Below are 21,663 nucleotides of genomic sequence, written 5' to 3'. Positions count from 1 at the left end.
AGATAGAAAACCAAAACTGGGACAAAGACCGATAGAGGCCTTCAGAGATCGAGACAAATAGCCAGAGTGGAACAACATCCAAAGTATAGACACAATGGATGCCTGGATCAAACAGGAAGTATTTGATAAGTACCAACTATGTTCCAGGCACTGTGCTAGGCACTTGGGTTACAAGGATACAAGCCCTTCTTCTATGGGAGGAAAAGAAAATGGAGCAAACAGGTGGGGTGGAAGGAAAGGAGATATTACAGGTGAGTGCATCTGTGAGTGACTGACATGGAATTTCATCAACGTAGGGGGCTCCTGATGTGGAACTTTCTCTATCAGTGCAAATTGGCCACATTTTCTATAACTTATAGTCTTAGCTGCCTGGAATGCTGAGAAATTCAAGGACTTCCTCAGGGTTCCATATACAGAAGATGTAAGGGCAGGACTTGAACCCAGGTCTTCTTCACTCTTGGGGTGGCTCTCTATCCACTGTGCCAGGAGTATCCATTTCAAATAGAAATTGATCCCTGCAGGCTACATATTGACTTAGAAAATAACAAATTAACATTATCTATGTTGTGTTACATTTTAAATTTGTTGAATATTTCCAAATCACATTTTAACCTGGTTTGGGCAGCACTGGAGAGCATTGTGGGCCACATGTCTGACTCATCTGCTCTGTCTATGCTGTCTCTTGTAAACATCTGGGTACATACAAAATATACATAAACTGATTTTGAGGGAGAAGAAAAGCCTCATTAGAAGATGGCTCTTGAGCTGAGTTCTTGAAGGACATAATCAAATTTAAGAAGTCAATGGGAAGAGATGGAAATGGTATGCCGTATTTTTGACTAAATCTTAAGAGTGCATTTTACTTTGAGTGTTAAGTAAATGATATCATTTGAGTTCTTACTTAAGTTGTTTATTATAATAATGAGTTTATTATATTGAGTATATAATGAATTATAATACAATAATATTATTACATATAATATCTTATTTTTATCTGAATATGTTATACTCATATGAGACTATATGAAGAGAAATTTGGTATTGTTGTTCAGTCATTTCTGATTCTTTGTGACCCCATTTGGGGTTTTCTTGGAAAAGATACTGGAGTAGTTTGCCATTTCCTTCTCCAGCTCATTTTACAGATGAGGAAAGTGAGGTAAACAGGGTTAAGTGATTTGCTCAGGGTCACATAGCTAGTGAAGTTGAGTCTCCCTGACTTTAGACCCAGCACTTTATCCACTTCACTACCTAACTGCCCTATGAAGAGAAATAATGTATAACAAATCTCTAAAGGTTGTGAAGAGCTTTAAATGATTTTTTAAAAGGAGTTCACATTTTATCCTATAGGTAATTGGGAACTACTATAGTTTACTGAGAAGGTAATAAACAGAAATAGAGACAAAGGTGAAGACAGGAATAGAGACAGGCTATTAGGTTTTATGGTCCCCATAGAGTAAATTTAAATACAAAATTTCCGGTGCCAGAGAAAACTATGGACCAGGGAGATCTTTAGATAATAGCAAGCACATTAATGAACATGACTATATCTTTACAAAAAGACGGTTGGTATCACCAGCGTCCCTTTTTAACACCTCCTCCCATTCTCCTATCCTCTGCCCTCTCAGGAAGGCACATGCACACATGGACACACTCACTTAATTCTGGTCAGCCGAAGTTTTTCCCGTTTGAAATGCTCGTATAGCACAGGCACCAACATTGCAAACCGAAGGTCTTTATTAGTCAGCTGCTGCTCTGGCTTCGGTATCTGACCTTTCTTCCCCAGTCTTTCTAATAACTCCCGCATTATAACCACATTACAGGGAATTGGTCCTGAGGTATAAAGACATCAAAGTGACTTGAGGAAAAACAGCTTTAATCTTGGACTCCTTGATTTCTCAAACCCCTTCCCCGGTGCTCTCCCCACAGCCCATGCTCCAAGAATGCTTCCTAACCCCCATCTAGTCCTCTGAGACATGGAAGCAAAGGTTAAAACTGTTCCTTGTGCTTTTTTTGCTCTTTCCCAGAAACTGAAAAAGTGTGAGGAATTGTGGGCGATGATGGGTAGACAGTACCAGAGTCATGGAGTTGCCTCTCCAGGTCACTGATGGATGTATGGGCAGAAAGAAATCGGAAAGGAAGCTGCCGGCTGCGGATCACTGATTCCTGGGGTGAAGGAAACAGAGGTCGGAGGGAGTACGGTAGATGGGGGGAATTAGGAAGAGGAGGAGGTGGGGGTAGAAAAAAGAGAAATGGAAAAATAAAAGTTGAGGAATGGAGAGAATTGTGGGAAGGGAGAACAAGATGAATGGTAGGAAAAAAGGAGATGAGAAGGGAGAAATGAATGGCAGGAGGAGGAAGTTGACTGGATCCTTACTTCTTAAATATTCACTTCCTGTGGAAGCTATACAACCATTCTTCCCAAGGAGTCTTAGCCCCTAAAGGGTGAATCTGTTATCCCTCCTAATTGAAACCCCAAATAAATAACTGACCTGCCAAGTGCTATTCTTCCTAAGAAAATAAGCTTTCTTGACAACCCCACTCCAATCTACCTCCATTGAGCTCTGCTGTCCCCCGAAATGCATGTCTGCAGCAGGTCTCCCCACCCACCCCCGCTATAACCACATGGCTCAGGAAGGCTCTCTTAGGACCTCCACACCTTGCGCTCCAGCAGCTGCAGGATGCGTTCATGGTGTCGGGAGCTGATTCCCACTCGAAGCAGGCTGCGTAGGTTCCTCAGCATGGCCATGTAGGGCAACTTCCCATTGTCTAAAGGAGGAAAAAGTTGTTTCACTCATTAAATTTAAGGGTACAGAGAGCACAGAAGGATGGAACAGACCCTACAATCTAGACCAAAAAGCTCCAGTGGATGGTTCTAGGGGGAGATGGGGCCAAATAGAAAGATACTGATGGAGAAAGGATATTTTTTTAAAAAAAACTATTTTGTTACACTGAAAATGTGTTTAAAACTTTAAGCCAAAAAATAGTTTGGCCTGAAGTTTGGAATTTATAAACTAGAAAATTTCTGAGATGTGTCCTCTTCAGTAAAGACAATCCCACTAACTGCCTCTAAATTTGGTGTTTCCATCACTAAATTTGCTTTAGATTTGCAAAACATCCTCTTTTGACATTGAAAACTTCCTCCAAGGCCAGGAGACAAGTAATCCTATGTCATTAAAAATAAAGTCATCCCAAGGAACCTCTCATGAGAAATACGACCAGATGGTCATGGATAGATAGTGGAAATGAGATGTGCAATATTAAAAAGCAATTATATTTTCCATACAATCCAAGAGCCCTTCCCTTTTAAACAAAGGAACAGTTTTACTAAGTTTTGTAACTTTTCATTACAGCTACTCCCATGATGGTAAAGAAAAATATAGTTGTAACAAAAAATCCCAGTGAAATCACAATAGTTTTTACTCAAGAATATATCACAAACACACCTCCAGTAGCTGTTAGTCTAACTGGGTACACCAAAAAGCCCTGGCTACCCAGATCAGCTTCCCAATACATTACTAGGCATTATTTCTATAATTTGTATGGCTGCCACCAGGAGGATGGCTCAATCTACTTAGGATAGCATAGGCTCCACAGTCATTCTCTCTCCCCACATATACATAGGTAATGTTAAATTTCAGGGTTACCATATTTTTTATTAGTTCCTGGCCTTCTCCAGAAATAATGTTTCCAAAACCAGATAGAAATATAATTAGGCTATATGGACTGAAATGAATTGAATGTCTCATGTATGGCCTATACTCAATAAATAGGCTTTGAAATCAGATTCTCTATGTACACGAGAACACAGCTTGAGGTAAAAGGTGCTTCAGAAGTCACTTTGATCCATTTCTGTACCCATTACACCTAGCTTTTATCACTGGAAGTTGGCTGAAATTTATTTCAGAATTCTTTACATAAAGTCAAATTTGTTTAATGTTAAAGATACTGGAAAATGCCTTGTATGAGAAATGCTAGCCAAAAAAGGGTACTTGTGATCCAGATGGTATATACAACTTCAATGATTTTTCCTTTTTGACTAAGAAGTGTGTCTATCTTGTCCTAAAGATTCATAGGTGAAAGGGGTTAGGGACATTTGTCATGACCTATCTAGATGTTACTATCATATTTAGCTAGCCCCTAGATGAACATTCTAGACTGGTGGTCAATAACATCTACCAGGTTGTGTTTATGGTGAACTTAGTAAATAAATGCCCATTTGTATCTCTCAAGGTTGAATACATGAAACCTTCAACAGTGGTCCAAGCAGCAAAAGTAGATGACTGATAATTTCTTGAAGCATAAGAAGGAGCTTGGCTTCATCTCTCCTAAGACCTCATGGGTATGAAAAGCAATAGGAAGGCAGCTGAGGGAAAGTATAGCCAAAAGATATTTTTAAAAAATGATTTTGTTACACTGAAAATGTGTTTACAGGTTTACATTAAGAAAGTCAAGAAGGAAGGCTTCCTAAAGAGGAAAAGAAAACCCCTAAGGTAACAACAAATTCTCCTTAGATTTAGGAGTAAACTTGTTATCTCTGTGGGCAGATGGGGTAGCTGAAATTATAAAGACCCAATGGCCAGGGTAGTACATTTGCCAAACCTAATTACCCCATCTCATGTTCTCAGTAAATCAAGGAAGTGGTAGCTCTGGCAGAGATCCATTTTTGTGTATTTGTGATTCCTAATCAGGGGGAATTTAACCAAAAGCATACACAGTCCATGAAGCCAAAAATGAAGCAACTTAAGCAGAGGATGCATATGATAAAAAGTTGAAAGCAGACAGCAACCTGCCCCAGTTCGTTGTATTTCTTCCTAAAGGAAATAGTACTTTCCCTTAAATTGAAAGCATATAAATGTGATGGCCATTTACATAATATTTGTCCTATTTTAGAGCTCTATTTTGAGGCAGCTAGCTGGCGCAATGGATAGAGCTCCAGCCTCAGAGTCAGGAGGACCTGAGTTCAAATCCAGCTGCAGACACTTGACACTTACTAGCTGTGTGACCATGGGCAAGTCTCTTAACCCCAACTGCCTCACCTAAAATAAAATAAAGCTCTATTTCTATAAAGAGAATGCAGACTGGAGTGTGTACCAAATACTCTAAGGCATTATCTAAGAAACAGCTACACTCTTCCCTCAACAGGTACCACCATACAATAGGTGGAAGTCTTCTAAATGATAAACATGACTCCAGAAGACCCCAATGGGGGCAGCTAGGTGGCGTAGTGGATAAAGCACCAGCCCTAGAGACAGTAGGACCTCAGTTCAAATCTAGCTTCAGACACTTACTAGCTGAGTGACCTTGGACAAGTCACTTAACACCAATTGCCTCAAAAAAAAAAAAAAAAGGACCCCAACAGGCCACTAGATAGTACCCCTTGCAAATTCAATTCTATTTCAGTAATGGAACATCACAGAGAGAGAACTATGAAGAGATACTATTCCATAAGGCTCAGACTACATATAAAGAAAAGTGGGCCATTAAATAGGGAAAGTTAATTATACCAATGAGTCCCTCCCAGACAGAGGCTTTGTTCCCCTTCTGGCTCAGTTCTCGCTCCCAGGTCTCTGGCTGTGGAAGCTTCATCCGGGTCCCAGCTCTACTGGAATCCCAGGGACCAGGTAGACGGCTCCGGGAGAAAGATTGCAGGTCTGAAGGGTACCTGGGATGGGGTGGAAGACAGAGAGGAGAAGATAGCTTTAGTATTTCAGACATTAGGTATGGGGCAGCTGGGAGTGAGCTTGAGGAAGAAAGGGTTCTGTGATCTAATTAGCAAAACACTTGAGCCAAAGCTCCCTAGTCATTATTGTAGGGGCTGAGGTTTTAGTTCATGGGGTTGAGGGCATGGACAAAACAGATTTAAAAGTAAAGGGCTATGAGGGAGCTGAATGACTTGCTGTGATTTTGGGTCTGTTGGCCCTGGGAATCAGGGCTGTACCTAACTCACCTGCAGCCCAGCAGGGCCTTGACATTCTGTACAGGGTCCCGGATATGCAATCGCTGTATTAACTTCTTCAGCGTAAAATCTGATGGTTTCTTTTTCACTGGTTGTGTATTATAGGTTCTCATAAACTGTAGGGATACATGCAAGGCCCCAAAGGAACATTTTCATCCATGGCCACAGTTCTCTGCCTCAGAGAGAACAGGGAGCTAAGATTCCCTTACATATCCTGTTCCCTATACCTTGAATCCCTAACTGTTCTCCCAACACCACCCCCATGCCGCCAATGAAAATAGAAGGAAATGAGCACTAAGCTGTGTTGTCATTTAACAAAAACACTTCGTTATCACTGTACCTCTTCTATGCATGTTAAACTTATGAAGGGTTGACATGCATGGTCTTATCTATTAAATAAGAGGGAGAAAGGGAACAGAGAATATTCTGGAGCAGAGGGAAACTATAATTTTCACTCAGACCTGCTGGATAACTAAGGCACTAGAGCAAGGTGGCTGTGAGGAAGACAGAAAACTGACAGAAATTGGATGTTGGAATTTTCTCTGAAGGAATCTGGGATAAGTTGTTAAGCTAAATAGAGAAAAAGTCACCATGTGAGAAAAGATTTGAGAGAACAGAATACAAGTCTGAAGATGTCGTGGTGAGGTATCCTGAAAGTTTGGCAGTATTATTAGGGTTGTTTTTTTTTTTTAAACTTACGTTCTGCGAGCATTTCCTGTGATATTGATATGCTTAGTCTAATGATCAAGCTCTCTAGAACATCATTAAAATTCAAACTTTTTGCTGTCGTTCACTGGTTGATCTACTTATTTAAATTTCCAGTGGAGGCAGTATGGTGGGGTTAATTTATATAGCATATCAGCTTAGAGACTGAAAAACCTGGGTTCAAATCCAAATACTCTATTGCTGTGTGACAACAGCAAGTCACTTAACCTCCATACGCTGCAAGCGACTCCACAGCATCTACTAAGACATCTCCAAAGTGGAATGTACCCCTGCAGCGGTCATTGAGATTCCTGGCACAGATTACTACCTTAATTTTCTTGGGGAATGGCATGCTGCCTTGAGATCATGAATTCACTCACCAGGTGAGACATGCTTACCTACCGACACCTAGTGGCAATAGAGTGTATTACAAGAGAGAGTGAAATGAAGGGAAAAGAAATGCACACTTCTTAGAAGCTCAATCCAGATGACTGCCATCAGCTAAGATACTGTGACATGTTTCTCCCCTCTTCCACTGTGAGCAGTTCTGGACGGACACCACTCTCCCACCTCCCCACAGAGCGTCCTGTGACCAGGAACTCACCGCTTTTTGATGATAATAAAAGGTCTTGTATATTCTAGTCGAATTGTACCACTTCCTTCGGCACACTTTTTCTGACCTCTGTAGTGTGGACAAGAAAGCAGTAATTAGGGTACTGCTCATCTTTAGCACTCCTGCAGCCCTTCTCTGGCACTGAAGTCTCAATTCTATGCTTTGGTCACCATAGGGTAAAATGGAGAGCTCCTTCCCAACCTTCCAGCCCAGGCCAGCCATCTCTCCAATTCCCACTTGCGCTGAACTCCTTTGGATTTGTCTATAATGCCCACTCCGGTACCTTCCCTTCCTACCCAACTCACTTTTCAGATTTCCTTTGTATGCTGTCTTCCCTCATTGGATTGTAAGCTCCTTGAGGGCAGGGACTATCTTTTTCATGTTTTTATCCCCAGCACTTAGCATGGTGCCTGGCATATAGTAGGCATTTAATAAATGTTTATTGATTGACTGGGGGGCCATCTCCAGTCATCCTGATCTCTATCTTGCCACTGGACCCAGATGACTCCAGGGGAGAAAGTGAGGCTGGTGACCTTGCACAGCCCTCCCTAACTTAAATCCAATTCACTTGCAAGTCATGGCATCACTTTCCTGATGTTATGGTCCTCTTTGAGAATGAAGGACAAACAACAACAATTGGCTGACTGACCTAGTTCCCCAATTTTAGGAGGAAGGTGCTCTCTTTTCACATCACCCCATTCCCCTCTGACTTGTCTGGTCCCTTTTGTTCCCAGGTGATGAACAGCTCTTAGGGAAGAAATTGCTCAATCTACATCTCCCCAGAGGCAGAATGGTTCCTGATTTATTCTTCCTAGGAGATCACAAAGGGGAAGGGGGACCAGATTATATCTATGGTTAGGGACAGGAAAAAGTCACTGACTGGACGTCGGGGGCCCCGGCGTCTTTTCTTAGCCCGGTGTTCCCGAAGGTTGTATTTAGCCAACTGGTACTCATCAAACTGGGCAAATTTATCAGTCATGGCGGCACGGAGACAGGCAGGCATAGGTACCAGCTTCCTATCGGGCTCCCCAGCCAGGTTCTGTTAGTAAGAGAAAAGACTGCAAAGAGTGAGAATGGCCTCAAACTCCAACACACAGATTGAGGATGGGGGGAGTGGGTCAAAATATGGAGTTAGAGCATTGAAGGGATAATTAACTTTAGGAGTCAGAACAGGGTCAGAGGATAGTAAGCAGAGTGGAAAAAAGGAAGGAGGAGGGCAAGGGTCCACTGAGGTGGAAAGGAGACAGGCTTTAGGTCAATCTATGAATATCCTCTATGCTGTAGCTTCAATGAAGACCGAACAGAATTTGTTTTTTTTTTTTAAAAAGTCAGTACTATACAGTGGAAAGAGCACCAGCTAAGACATAAGGAGATCTGGGTTCTATTCCTAGCTATACCACTTCTTTCTTTGTGGCCTTGGGCAGGTTACATGTGTCAGTCACCCAGGACAATTTATCAGAGGAAGATGCAATGCAAATAACATAAAAATACAGCAGGCCAGAGATAAAGCCTATGGGACTCTGCAGGAAGAGACTGGAGAAATAGAGGGGGAAAAAAGTAAAATGTGAGCTTATATTTAGAAGAAATTAAAATATGATTGCTGGTGAATTTATTTTCTTTTAGTTTGAGCCAAAGAACCTTGGCCAAAAAGTCAGAAGGCCTGGGTTCCAGCTTTGACACAAACTGGGTGACCTTGGGGAAATTATTCTACCTCTCTGGGCCACAGGCTCTTCTTCTGTGAGAAGACTGTCTCTTCAAGTTCTGAAATGCTATAATCTTAGGGAAATTTAAGGACTTTCCAGGAGAATAGAAATAATGAGAGAAACTAGAAGGAGTGAAGAAGGAAGTTGGAGCAATTCTGTCCCAGGAAGTCTTACAAAACAAGAGGAGCATTGACGCAGCTAGGGCACAGTAGATAGAGCTCCAGGCCTGCAGTCAGGAAGAACTGAATTAAAATTTGGCCTCAGATATTTTAATACCTGTGTGACCCTGGTCAAGTCACTTAACCTCTCTCTGCCTCAGTTTTCCCAACTGTAAAAGGAAGATAATAATAGCATCTACCTCAGCGATAGTTGTGAGGATCAAATGAGATAATATTTGTAAAGAGCTCAGCCCAGTGTTACTTGACATATAGTAAGTACTTAATAAATAAATGCTTACTTGGTTATTTCCTTCCTTCCTACCTATGTGTGCCAAGGAGAGACTATACTGCCTAAAGAAGGGAGAATAGGAGAGTGAAGAGTAGAGACCTAGGAGCAAAAAGATTCTTTCTAGATATAGATAATAGCTGAGGCAAAGAGGAGAGAGCTCAATGAGAGTGAGGACAAAAGATGAGAGTGAAGGCAAAAGAAAGGTAAGGATCCCTTTTGGACATACCTGGAAAAATCGGGCCACCTGCATCCAGTCAGAGGGCAGCTGGACAACGGCACAAAAATATCTCCGCACATAGGGACGACAGGCAGGTAGGTAGGCAGCTATGGCTAGGACCATGATGGCTATATCTCGAATATTGAGCTGCTGTCGTGCATACAGGGATGCCTAGGACACAGGGTGGGCAAGGTCAGACTGGGATATTGATTCCTTCTCTTATCGATACCTTCACAGAATTCCTAAAGTTCTACTTTTATCTCTCCTCAAAATAGCTCCTTGTAACTCCGATCAACACAAAGACCAACCACAATTCCAAAGGACTTATAATGAAACATGATATCCACCTCTAGGTAGAGAAATGATGGATGGATTCCAAGTGCAGATTGAAGCATATTTTCTATTCTTTCTTTTTTTTGTGGGGTAGAGGCGTCATGGCTAATGAGGGAATTTGTTTTGAATGACTATACATATTTGTATATTTGTATACATATTTGTGCTTTGCTTTTCTTGACTTCTTATTGGGTAGGGGAGGGAGAGAATTTGGAACTGAAAATAAAATAAAATTGGAAAAGGAAAACTCCAAATTTTTTTAAAAAATTAAAATGACTCCTTTTGTTGTCTACAGGATAAAACCCCAACTTGGTATCCTGAAATTCAATGCCCTCTGTAATCTGGACTCAAATTATCTTTCTAGCTTTATTTCCTCCTTTTCCCTTTCACAAGTCCTACCTAGAGCCTCAACTAAGGCAGAGCAACCAAAGCTTTGCCAAGGGCTGCTGAAATTTAGAAGGCACCAATAGCATTAGTACTCCAGAAAATAAATACAAATTGTTTTTGGAGCTGTGAACCAGTAAACCATTTTGTTGTTGAAAGCAACTTGAAATTATGCAAAGTGACTAATACATCCATACCCTTTGACCCAGAGATTTCATTATTAAGTATATATTCAAAAGAAGTCATTGATAAAAAGAGAGTCTCTGTATACACCAAAAAATCTATAGCAGCACTTTCTGTACTAGCAAACACAGCAGATATCCATCAATTGGGGAATGGCTAAACAAATTATATATGAATATAATGGAACATTACTTGCTTTAAGAAATAATGTAATGAATACAGAGAAATATGGAAAGATCTGAGTTGATGCAGAATAAAGTAAGCAGAACCAAAACAACAATAAACAAAATGACTGCAATAATGTAAAGGGAATCATCAAAAAAAACCCATCAAAAGTGAAAAAAAATTATAAAGAATAAGTATGGCTCAAAAGAGGAGATAGAGTACACTTCTACCCCACCTCTTGGCAGAGATGGAAGATCCACAAATATACATTGCACATCTTTTTAGACTTTTTCAATGTATTGGTCAGTTATGCTGATTTTTTTCATCTTTTTTGTCTTAAAATATTATTTGTTATATAAGATGGCTTTCTGAGAGAGAGGATTCAGAGAGAAATTATGACGATAAAACCCCAAAATATAAACATAATGTATTAAAAATTGACTTTAGTACCTAGTTAACAAGAATAGTTAAATTAGGAAGCCACCAAATGGTATGAACCTTTGGTGATATCCCCTCCACCTTAGCCTCATTTTGTTCCCTTTCCTGGCAGCATGCCGTCTAACAGCATCTCCCCAGTGTCTTGGGGATGTGGGGCAGAGTACCAGAGCATCTATTGATTCTTCATGGAGCACTTTCCCAGGACCTCTTTCCCTACAGGACCTTATGTTCTGAGGTCTGGGGTCCAACCCTGTGATCAATCTCTGCAACTATATTTACTTTAAATAATTGATTTGAGGTTCTTTTTTATGTTTCTTGCCCTAGACATACTTTGTAGTACTGGTATTTGACATTAAAATCACTAGTTATATCTCTGGCTGTAACCATCACTCGTCTACTTACTAGTCTCCCAAATCCAGGTTGTTCTTTTCTGTCTCTACTTTTGTTCATGCCTTGTGCTCCCCCCTTTCCATCTCCTGTAATCAGGATCAATTCATCCTTTAAGGCTCAGTCAAATTCCCATCTCCTTCATGAAGCCATTCCTGATCGCCATTAGAAGTATTCTCTCTTACTGCCAAACTGCTATAGCATTCACTGTCTATACGACCCACATGACACTTAACAAAAACTGTTCTGTAGTTATTTGTAAATATATCTTATCTCCCTAACTAGATTGTAAACCCTGTGAAGTCAGAATTAGGAGGTCCTCTTTGTATCACTTCAGCACCTAGGACAGTTTCTTAAACCTAGATCCTCAACATTTGTTGAATGACTGACTACACTCCTCTATCCTAGACTCCTAGCTTCATCCAGATTTCCTCTACTCCCTAAAGACAGTTCCCCACACTCTCCATAAGAAACAGGTTCCCTAAGGTAAAACTCATCATGCCCTAGCAAACCACTCCCAAATCACTCCCCACCAAGTACCTTTAGAATGAACTCAGGCTCTAAAAGGGCAAGGTCTGTGCAGAGCTGAAGCAGGAAGTTCCGGGTGGGGTCTTCAGCATCCAGTAGGTTTGCCTTGGAGGACAGGGCACAGCACAGTTTGGTGATTAGCAGCATCTTGGGGAAAGAAGGAAGAGAAGACAGGAGATAAGCATAGGTATATCAGGGCAAGGACCTTGAAAAAACAAAGACTGCTACACTCAGACTTAGTGATACTCCAACCTAATCAAGTCTTCAAGGAAATATGAGGACCAAAAACTTACTCCTCTTCCTCACCAGCCCATATTGCTCCTCCAACCCAGTGGGAACAGGCATTCCCACGTAGTATCCACTTACCTTGGTTCCAGTTTCAGCCCCATCCTCCCTACTTTCCCCTAATCTTGAAGCCCTTCACCTTCTTGTTTTGCAAAGCCTGGTCCATGTTCTCATCCTGGGCATCAAAGTCCCTGGGAGCAAGCTCCAGAGTCATCTCTTCTGACTCCCATCCTTCCCCCAAGCTTAGGTTATAAAGAGGAATTGCTTCTTCCACTTGCTTTCCTTCCTCCTCTTCTTCTTTCTCTTCTTCCTGCTGCTGTTGCTCTTCTTCTCTGGAGAGGGACCAGGTATCCTGGGGGATGGAAGAGGCATAAGTTTCACTCACAGACAGATCCTTGAACTGATCCCATGCAGATGGGATAGGGAAAGAAGGCATGGGGAGACTTCAGAACCACCTTCCAGTAAACAAACTTTCATCCTTCAGAAGTAGGCTGTGACTCTACATATCAATCACTCTGATTTTTAGAATGTCCCACTTGTGTGTCCCTTCCAATACTAACACTTTATCCAGAGCTGAGGACACAACATGGGAGCTTACCTGCCCCTGGCAGTTCCTTTTGATGCTGTGTGGCAAACACCTGATGACAGCCTTGGTGTACTGATTAAGATATCAGGTTCAGACTTTAGTTGTGCCTTGTCCATAAAAATGGATAGGAATATATAATATTATCTACACTCCTATCTACATACCACACATATGTAAGGGCTAGTACATTTAATAGGGCACACTTGAAGGAAGGACTACATTCCCCATGAGTCTCTGGGCTTCAAGGACAGGCTTAGATGAAGTCCTAAGAACTTCCATTTTTTTGAAATAGTGAGAAAGTGGGATGGGGTGATATATCAGGAGGGCAACAAAGAAAAAAAAAAGAAGAGCCATGTGGAGGGACCACTGCAGTCCTGTTTTTTGGTCTGGGAGTCTAAACATAAGCATGTTACTAAGATGCCATGTAACAATGAAATATAGCTGAAAAGAGCTTAGCCAGAGCAGCTCAATTCCAATGCAATCTTTTTTTTAAAAAAAAATTATTTATTTACTTTAAATATTTTTTCTTTTTAAATTTTGAGTTCCAAATTCTCTCCCTCTCTCCCTACCACCCCTACCCCAGCCACTGAGCTATACAGTCTTGAAGCAAGGATATGTACTGAAGACTATACCACAACTTAGACAAGTTTATTCAATACTATAGAATAAGTACTAGAGAGAAATTTTTCTAATATCATCAACATGGCAAAGTATTCATAGAGAGGGGAATTTTAATTCATAGAAAATAATTCATATTGAAGAGAAACCCCTTGGACATATGGAATATTCGGGTTCCATAAAGAAAGATAAAGACTCTTCCTTATTTTGGGGCTGTGAATCTCAGAGCAGTTTGCTTTCCCACAATACTTAAGGATAAGATCCTAATTCCCAGGATGTATGTGAGGAGAATGTTTTCCCTATTCATTTGCTAACTATTTTTATGCTGAAATGAATGTCATAACATCATGGTAGTCTGCTTCAGACTAGAAAGATTCAGAGAACGATATATTTAGAGGAAGGAGGAGATATTTAGAGGCCACTATGTCCAACTGATTTTTATGGATGGGAAAACTGAAGCATAAAGCATAAGAGACTTGGTCAGTCATACATTAATCAACAAATCAGTCAAAAAACACTTGTTAAGTGCTTATTATGTGTCAGGCACTATGCTAAGTGACACAGCTAGTAAGTTTATGGGGGAGGTCTTCCTAACTCCAAGTCCAATGCCCTATCCACTACTCTCCACTCTCTCTCAGGAATCAGACCAAAGAGGGTGTGGACTTTCAGTTCAGGAATACTTTCTTGAAGACTGACTCTCCTAACATCCAGCCTCAAATCTTTGCTCTTGGCAGCTGTGTCTCCTTGCTTTATGGAGTCTCAGGAATATTTCAGGACTCTAGGGCTCTGGACACTACCACTGCAAAATCTCCATGTGGCTCTCCTTTGCTTTTCTCAAGAGACTAAGCAGACACATGCATACACATGTACACACAGCCTCAATTATGGCACACTGAGGCACAGAAATATGGAGGCAAGAAATGCCTAATAAGGATCCTTAGGGTCCAGACTAGTGGTTGGGGCTGTTACCAGAGATTTAGTTGCTTCCAGAGTCCCCTTGGGGTGTGTGGCACAGTAATCCAGGGTCCCTCCAGGGAAGTGTTGTTTCCTACAAGCTGCAGGCTCTGAGAGGAGGTGGTTAGTGGTGTCCACGCACTTCAGGGAAGCCTTGGTCAAGTGGGATGGTTGGAGGTGCTGAAGCAGGTGGCTGGGTGGCTGGGCCAAGATGCGGTTCTCCAGAGAGAGAACAGTTGGCTGTCCAAATAGTTCCAAACTTTGCCTCTTCATGGCTTGGGAGTGGCATGTAGATTCCTGAAAGAAGAGAAGGATTCAGTGTACAGACTCCTCTGAATGGTATGGTCAGGGGAGAACCATTCCATTTTTCATCCCAGCTGTCCTGTCAATTCAGGAGACAACAGGCAGAACCAAGTCAGGATATTTTTCTGGACTGGGATCAACGTTCCAGAGGTACTACTAGTTGAGAGAGACAGTGAACAGGAATGAAAGGAGTCTGGGGAGAGAGAAACTGGGGGCATTAAGGAGAAAAATGATGGAGCTGGAAAAGAAAGGAGTGTGCACCAAAGGGCAGTTTTCATGGTAACACTATGATTTAAATTAAGAAAACATTAAATCTACCAGAAAAAGCTAGTAGGAGGACATAGAGAAATTCTATTTGAAATGACTACAGATAGGATAAAATACTTGGGAGTCTACCTGCCAAAACACATAGGAACTATATGAATATAATTACAAAACATTTTTCATACAAATACAGATCTAAACAACTAGATAAATATTAATTACTTATAGGTAAACTGAGCCAACATAATAAAAATGATATTACTACCTAAATTAATTTACTTATCCAGGGCCATACTAATCAAACTACAAAAGAATTATTTCATTGAGCTGGAGAAATAACAACAAAATCCATCTGGAGGAACAAAAGGTCAAGAATATCAAGGGAATCAATGAAAAAAAAAAGTGAAGAAAGGTGGCCTAGTCGCACCAGATCTCAAACTATACTACCAAGTGGTAAGCATCAAAACAATTTGGTACTGGATAAGAAACAGAGTGCTCAGTGGAACCAATTAGATATATAATAATGCAGAAGTAAATAACCACAGTAATCTAGTGCATCATAAACCCAAAGATCCAAGTTATTGGGGCAATAATTCATTATCTGACAAAAAGTGCTGAGAAGACTAGAGAGCAGTCTAGCAGAAACTAAGTATAGACCAACATCTCACACTGTATACCAAAATAAGCTCAAAATGGGTTTGTGATTTAGACATAAAGGGTGATATCATAAGCAAATTAGGGGGGCATAGGAAAAATTACCTGTCAGATCTATGGATGAGGGATGGGTTTATGACCAAACAAGAGATAAAGAGGATCATAAAAGTAAAATGGATAATTCTGATTACATTAAATCAAAGTGTTTGTATACACACACACAAAAAATCCATGCAGCCAAAATTAGAAGGAAAGCAGGAAACTGGGGGGAAATTTTATAATAAGTTTCTCTAATAAAGGTCTCATTTCTTAAATATATAGGGAACCAAGTCAAATTTATAAAAATAAGAACCATTCTCCTATTGATAAATGATTAAAGGATATGAATAGGCAGTTTTTAGAAGAAATCAAAGCCATCATAATCATATGAAAAAATGCTCAAACCACTAATAATTAGAGAAATTAAATCAACTCTGAAGTACCACATTATACCTATCAGATTGGCTAACATGACAGAAAAGGAAAATAACAAATGCTGGAGGGGATGTGGAAAAATGGGGACACTAATGACTATTGGTGGAACTGTGAACTTGTCCAACCACTTTGGAGAACAATTTGGAACTATGCCCAAAGGACCATAAAACTGTGCCTACCCTTTGACCCAGCAATGCCACAACTAGGTCTGTTCCCAAAGAGATCAAAGAAAAAGGAAAAGTTCTCATATGTACAATATATTTATAGCAGCCCTTTTTGTGGTGGCAAAGAATTAGAAACTGAGAGGATGCCCATCAATTGGGGAATGGCTGAACAAGTTGTATATGATTGTGATTGAATGGTATTGTACTATGAGAAATGATGAGCAAGATGGCTTTGAAAAAACCTGGAAAGACTTATATGAGCTAATTCAAAGTGAGGTCAGTAGAACTAGGAGAACATTATATACAGTAACAGTAATCTTGTAATAATAATTAACTGCAAAAGACTTGATCAATACAATGGTCCATAACAATCCCAAAGGACTCATGATGAAAAATGCTATCTACTTCCAGAGAGAGAAGTGATAAATTCTGAGTGCAGATTGAAGCATGTTTTTTTCACTTTATTTTTCTTGCTTCCCCCTCCCCCCCCCGCCCCGGCTTCCCTGCAACATGGCTAATGTGGAAATATATTTTGCATAACTTCATATATGTATGTGTGTATACATAATATATACATATATACATACATGTGTATATGTGTATATTTGTATATCATATTTCTTGCCTTCTCAATGGATGGGGGATGGGGTGGAAAGAGGGAAAGAATTTGGAACTGAAAATAAAAGAAAACATTAAATCCATACTATGTTCAAGGCACAATGATAACTCTAGAAATATGAAAAACAAATAAATGGTTCCTCTCATAAGGAGTTAACAGTTTAACAGAGGGGATGGGATATGAACATTTACCTGGGTCTCTTTTTCTTTTTATCTCTACATTAAAATGGTATCACAATGGATTAAATGAAAGGCACTAAGGCATAGTGGATGGCATTCTGTACCTACAGTCAGGAAGATCTGCATTCAATCTCTCCTCAGTTACTGTTTGATAAGAAAATCAAATATTTAATTTTCTATTTCATTACATTCTGTTAGTGCCTATGCCATGTTTCCTTGTCTCTGAGTTAAGTTCAGAAGTTCATGAGGTCACAAGTTCAGTTTTTCTCTGTGAGTTAAGTTTAAAGATTAAATTTCCCTATAAATCACTTTGGTTGAAAGAAAACTTTCTTTCTGTACCACTAGTTGCTTTTGTACTATTAGAAGAGATCTGTTATCCTTGAAGGATGAAGGTGGTTGCCAGGGAGTCCAGTCTGTTATCTCTGCAACACTGACTGTCGTTCAAGAAAGTCTGATCTGTTATTGCTGTGACACTAACTGACCATACAGGTGGACATCACCAATGAGTTTTCCATAGCACAGTAATGAAAGGGAGAGAAAGGTTGTTGCTAGCCTTGCATTCCAAACTTCCAGATAATTACATTGTCATCTATGACACTTCAGACTTTGCACCCAATCATATTGTTTTCCATCTGTGCTACATCCTGTTCTTTGCTCTCTTCTAGTTCCCAAAACTATAAAAAAAAAAAAAGCTGCATGCATCACCTTTTGGTCTTTTGTCCTACTGAAGAGCTAGAGGAATGCTTTTATTGGTAATTGCTAGACTCACCAATAAACCGAACATGCTTGGAACTTTGTGCCTCAGTTTACATTAATTTCCATCATGACAGCGACCATGAACAAATTGTATCTTCTTTAAGTTAGCGTTTCAGGAATTTCATGAAGGCTTTTCTGAGCAATGCAATGATCTAAGACAATTCCAAAAGACTTATGATGGAAAATGCTATTCACATCCAGAGAAAGAACTATGGAGTCTGAATGCAGATCGAAACATACTATTTTCTTTTTTTTTCTTGTGGTTTTTCCCTTTTGTTCTGATTCTTCTTTCACAACATGACTAATGTGGAAATATGTTTCATAAGACTGTACATGTGTAGCTTATAACAGATTGCATGCTGTCTTGGAGAGGGGGGAAATTAGAATTCAAAATTTTATAAAAGTGAATGTTGAAAACTAAAAATAAATTAATTAATTAAAAAAATTTCATGAGGAAGTCTCTTTCAGATAGGAAGGCTTCAAGAAGAAAGTAGCACCTTAGCTATTACATCAATCCATATAGGAAAACCACATGGACATTACAATCTTGTTAGTTTAGAGCCCACCCTTGTTAAAGGGTCAAGCTGGCAACTCAGGCCTATCATCAATTAGTTCTATTCTAATGACTAGTCAAGCCAAGCCTTGAGGTGCAGATTCGGATGTCAGGTCCAAATTTAAACTGTGGCATGTGCATTAAGATACACAATGATAGGGATATATATCTGTACATACTTAGCTTCCTGTATATATACTACATGTAGGAGCATATCTATGTAGGAACATGTGTAATAGAGTAGCTAAGTGGTAAGTAGATAGAATCCTGGGCTTACAGTCATGGAGACCAGAGTTAAAATCTGGCCTCAGACCTGGATGTGTGACCCTGAGCAAGGCATTTAACCTGTGTTTGCCTCAGTTTCCTCATTTGTAAAATGGGCATCATAACAGCACCTACCTCCCAGAGTTGTTGTGAGGATCAAATGAGATAATAATTATAAAGCACTTAGCACAGAGCCTGGCACATAGCAAACACTATATAAATGTTAACTATTATTATTATTATTAATTACATCTGAAGGAAGGACTACATTTATCATTAGTCTCTGGGTCTCAAGGGGAGGTCTGATTGAAGTTCAGAGAACTTCCATTCATCTGAGTGCCGCTAGCATAGGGTTATTGCCTCAGAAGGGCAACAGAGAAAAGAGGAAAGGTTTGTGGAGGGATTTAAATAGAGGAGTCCTATTTTATAGTTATTTTTAATACTTGATCTGAGGAATCTAAGGACATTTCTAAGACCCCATGGATGAGGTCAAAATTAATATTACCTCAAATTTTTATTATATTGATTTCTACTGTATTGATTCTACAATGTAATTGATTTTATACTGTATTGATTTTTATAACTGAGTCTGCATCTGCCTAAAGTTACCTTTCTATGTTCTTGTCCTATGTCCTTACCTTCTATGTCCTTGTCTTGTCTATCTCTCAGGAATTGAGCTTTTCCTCCGAATTAGTTTAAAGTTATAATTAAAAGAAAAGTTGTCTCTCATACTAGTAGCCTATGGGATAGTTCCAGGACATTGATTTGTTATCTTTAAACCCCACAAGTTAACTTGGTACCATCCCCCCAAAATATGTCATCTGGTTTTTGCCCATCCTTGTGCAATGGGGGGAGTTTTTAATCTCTTCCAAGGAGATAAGCCTGGTAGTTTTGATCCCCTAGCAATGATCCGTACAAGCTGCAGATGGATCCCATAAAAACAATTAACATTCTTTAATTGTCAGAGAGAAGCATGATTAGCCTCCAGCCCACCTTTCTTAGTGTAGCCAGTCACGATGTTCCAAGCCTTTCCAAAACCTCTTCTTTGTTGTGTATCAATAAAGAAGGTTTTCTCTCCCTTATCAGGGTCACTGGCTTTACTGAGGTTGCCGATCTGACCTGTTTTCTTAAAAGTTTTATGTGTCACTGGTTTTGCTTGAAGTGTGTATATCTCAGTCTACCTTCATTACACTTTTTTAAGATGTGAAGCAAAAAGTGATGATTACAGAGAGCCAAGTCAAAACAGCCTGATGCCCTGTCTTTAAACAAGGATGTTTCTTGCACTGAAGACTACACTCAACTCATTCTGGTTTCTCACCAGAAAAGAAGGGCTGTACGTACCCCGTTTGGGGAATGTGAATCTCAAAGCATATTGCTTCCCACAGTATTGCTTAGAGATGAGATCCTAATCCCTGCAAAGTGCTTGATCAAAGTGATTTCCCTATCGTCTGCTAAATGATTCTGCTAACTCTGCTAACAGAACAGTATCAGACTATTCAGCCTCAGCTCCGTGCTCTAAACTGTGGATTGAGACCCCCATGTTTAAGAAGTGCTGAAGGAGTCACAAGTGGAAAATGTTTAAGAAGCCCTGCTCTAGAAAGTCATCTTTCCTTGTTCCTTAGGGATTCAGGAATAAACCTGGATCCCAGCGCTCCTGGACACCTCCACTCAAGTTTGTCACCCATCTGAGGCAATAACCTTTTGCCACAGGCACAGGAAAATAGATATCCTGAAAACTTCAATCAGGAACTAAGAGCTTCATGTAAAGTGTATTCCTACCATCAGGCATGTCCCTGTTAAACTTACACGTTGAGAATTTCTAACATGATACACCTCTCTATCTCCCTTTGATAATAAGCTCTTAAAGTAGGGGCTGGTCTACTCAATAATCCCCTGAGACAACGGCAGAGGTCCAGTCCGAGTAGGGATGATAAGGGAGATTTTACAAAGGATAAAAGATTTTTTGAAATAGGAGCAGCACTGAGGCTCTGAGGTAAAGATGAGGACAAGAGACACTCACACCCACACACCTATATACACAGCCTCAGCTATCACTGCAGCACACACAGGAGACACTGAGGTATGGAATATGGAGGTGAGGAATGTCTAGTAGGGATTCTTAGGGTCAAGACTAGTGCCTGGAGCTGTTACCAGAGACATAGTTGCTTCCAGAGTCCTCTTAGGCCATTTGGTGAAGTGGCCCTGAGTGAAGTTCTGGGCCTTCCAGGCTGCAGGCTCTGAGAGGAGGTGGTTTCTGGTATCCATGCCCTTCAAGGAAGCCTCAGACAGGTGGGATGGCTGGAAGGGCTGAAGCAAGTGGCTAGTGGAAGCAGTACTCTGCAGGCTGGATGGTTGGGTCAGGACATGGTTCTCCAGAGAGAGAATGGCCGGTTGTCCAGATGGTTCCAGACCTTTGCTCTTCATGGTTTTGGTCTGGCAGGTAGGTGCCTGAGTGGAGAGAAAGACTCAGTGTATAGATCTCCCCAATGGATGGGTATGGGCGAACCATTCAACTTTTCATCCTAGCTATCCTGTCTTTTCAGGGCACAAAGAAGTAGAACTCAATGACAGATTTTTCCAAACTAGAATGATCCAATGATAGATTTTTCCAAACCAGAATGGTCCAAGTTACTACTAGGGAGAAGTGGTGGGTGGGTGGGTGGGGGAGTATGGGAAGGGAAAGCAAGGCTGGAATGAAAGGGGTCAGGGTAGAAAAAGCCTAGCGGTACTAAAGTGAAAAATAAAAACAAAAATAAGCTACAAGGAAAAGGGTCATGTGCCAAAGGTTTGTTTGTGTGTTAATATTCTAATTAAAATTCAGAAAGCTTTTATTAAATCCTTACAATATGATCCCATGTTCATTCTGGGGACATGAAAACAAATAAACAATTGAGCTCCTGTCCTCAAGGATTTTATCATCTAATAGAGAAC

At 40.4% G+C, this 21,663-nt stretch overlaps 1 protein-coding gene across 1 annotated transcript in view; it reads right to left on the bottom strand.

Annotated features, from left to right (window-relative positions):
- Positions 1-21,663, bottom strand: part of TEP1 (telomerase associated protein 1) — a 53,073-nt gene that overhangs the window by 29,758 nt on the left and 1,652 nt on the right. The window contains 12 exon segments of the mRNA XM_027842953.1: positions 1,656-1,830; positions 2,073-2,163; positions 2,657-2,766; positions 5,505-5,662; positions 5,948-6,072; positions 7,266-7,343; positions 8,155-8,313; positions 9,651-9,812; positions 12,072-12,206; positions 12,484-12,696; positions 14,518-14,799; positions 20,884-21,180. Coding sequence (XP_027698754.1) covers positions 1,656-1,830; positions 2,073-2,163; positions 2,657-2,766; positions 5,505-5,662; positions 5,948-6,072; positions 7,266-7,343; positions 8,155-8,313; positions 9,651-9,812; positions 12,072-12,206; positions 12,484-12,696; positions 14,518-14,799; positions 20,884-21,156 — 1,961 coding nt within the window. The 5' untranslated portion in view covers positions 21,157-21,180.

This window comes from Vombatus ursinus, unplaced genomic scaffold (assembly GCF_900497805.2).
Source record: "Vombatus ursinus unplaced genomic scaffold, bare-nosed wombat genome assembly UNPS02014894.1, whole genome shotgun sequence".
Lineage (NCBI taxonomy): Eukaryota > Metazoa > Chordata > Mammalia > Diprotodontia > Vombatidae > Vombatus > Vombatus ursinus.
Note: the sequence above shows the minus strand (reverse complement) of the source record. Positions and strands in the feature narration are given on the sequence as shown.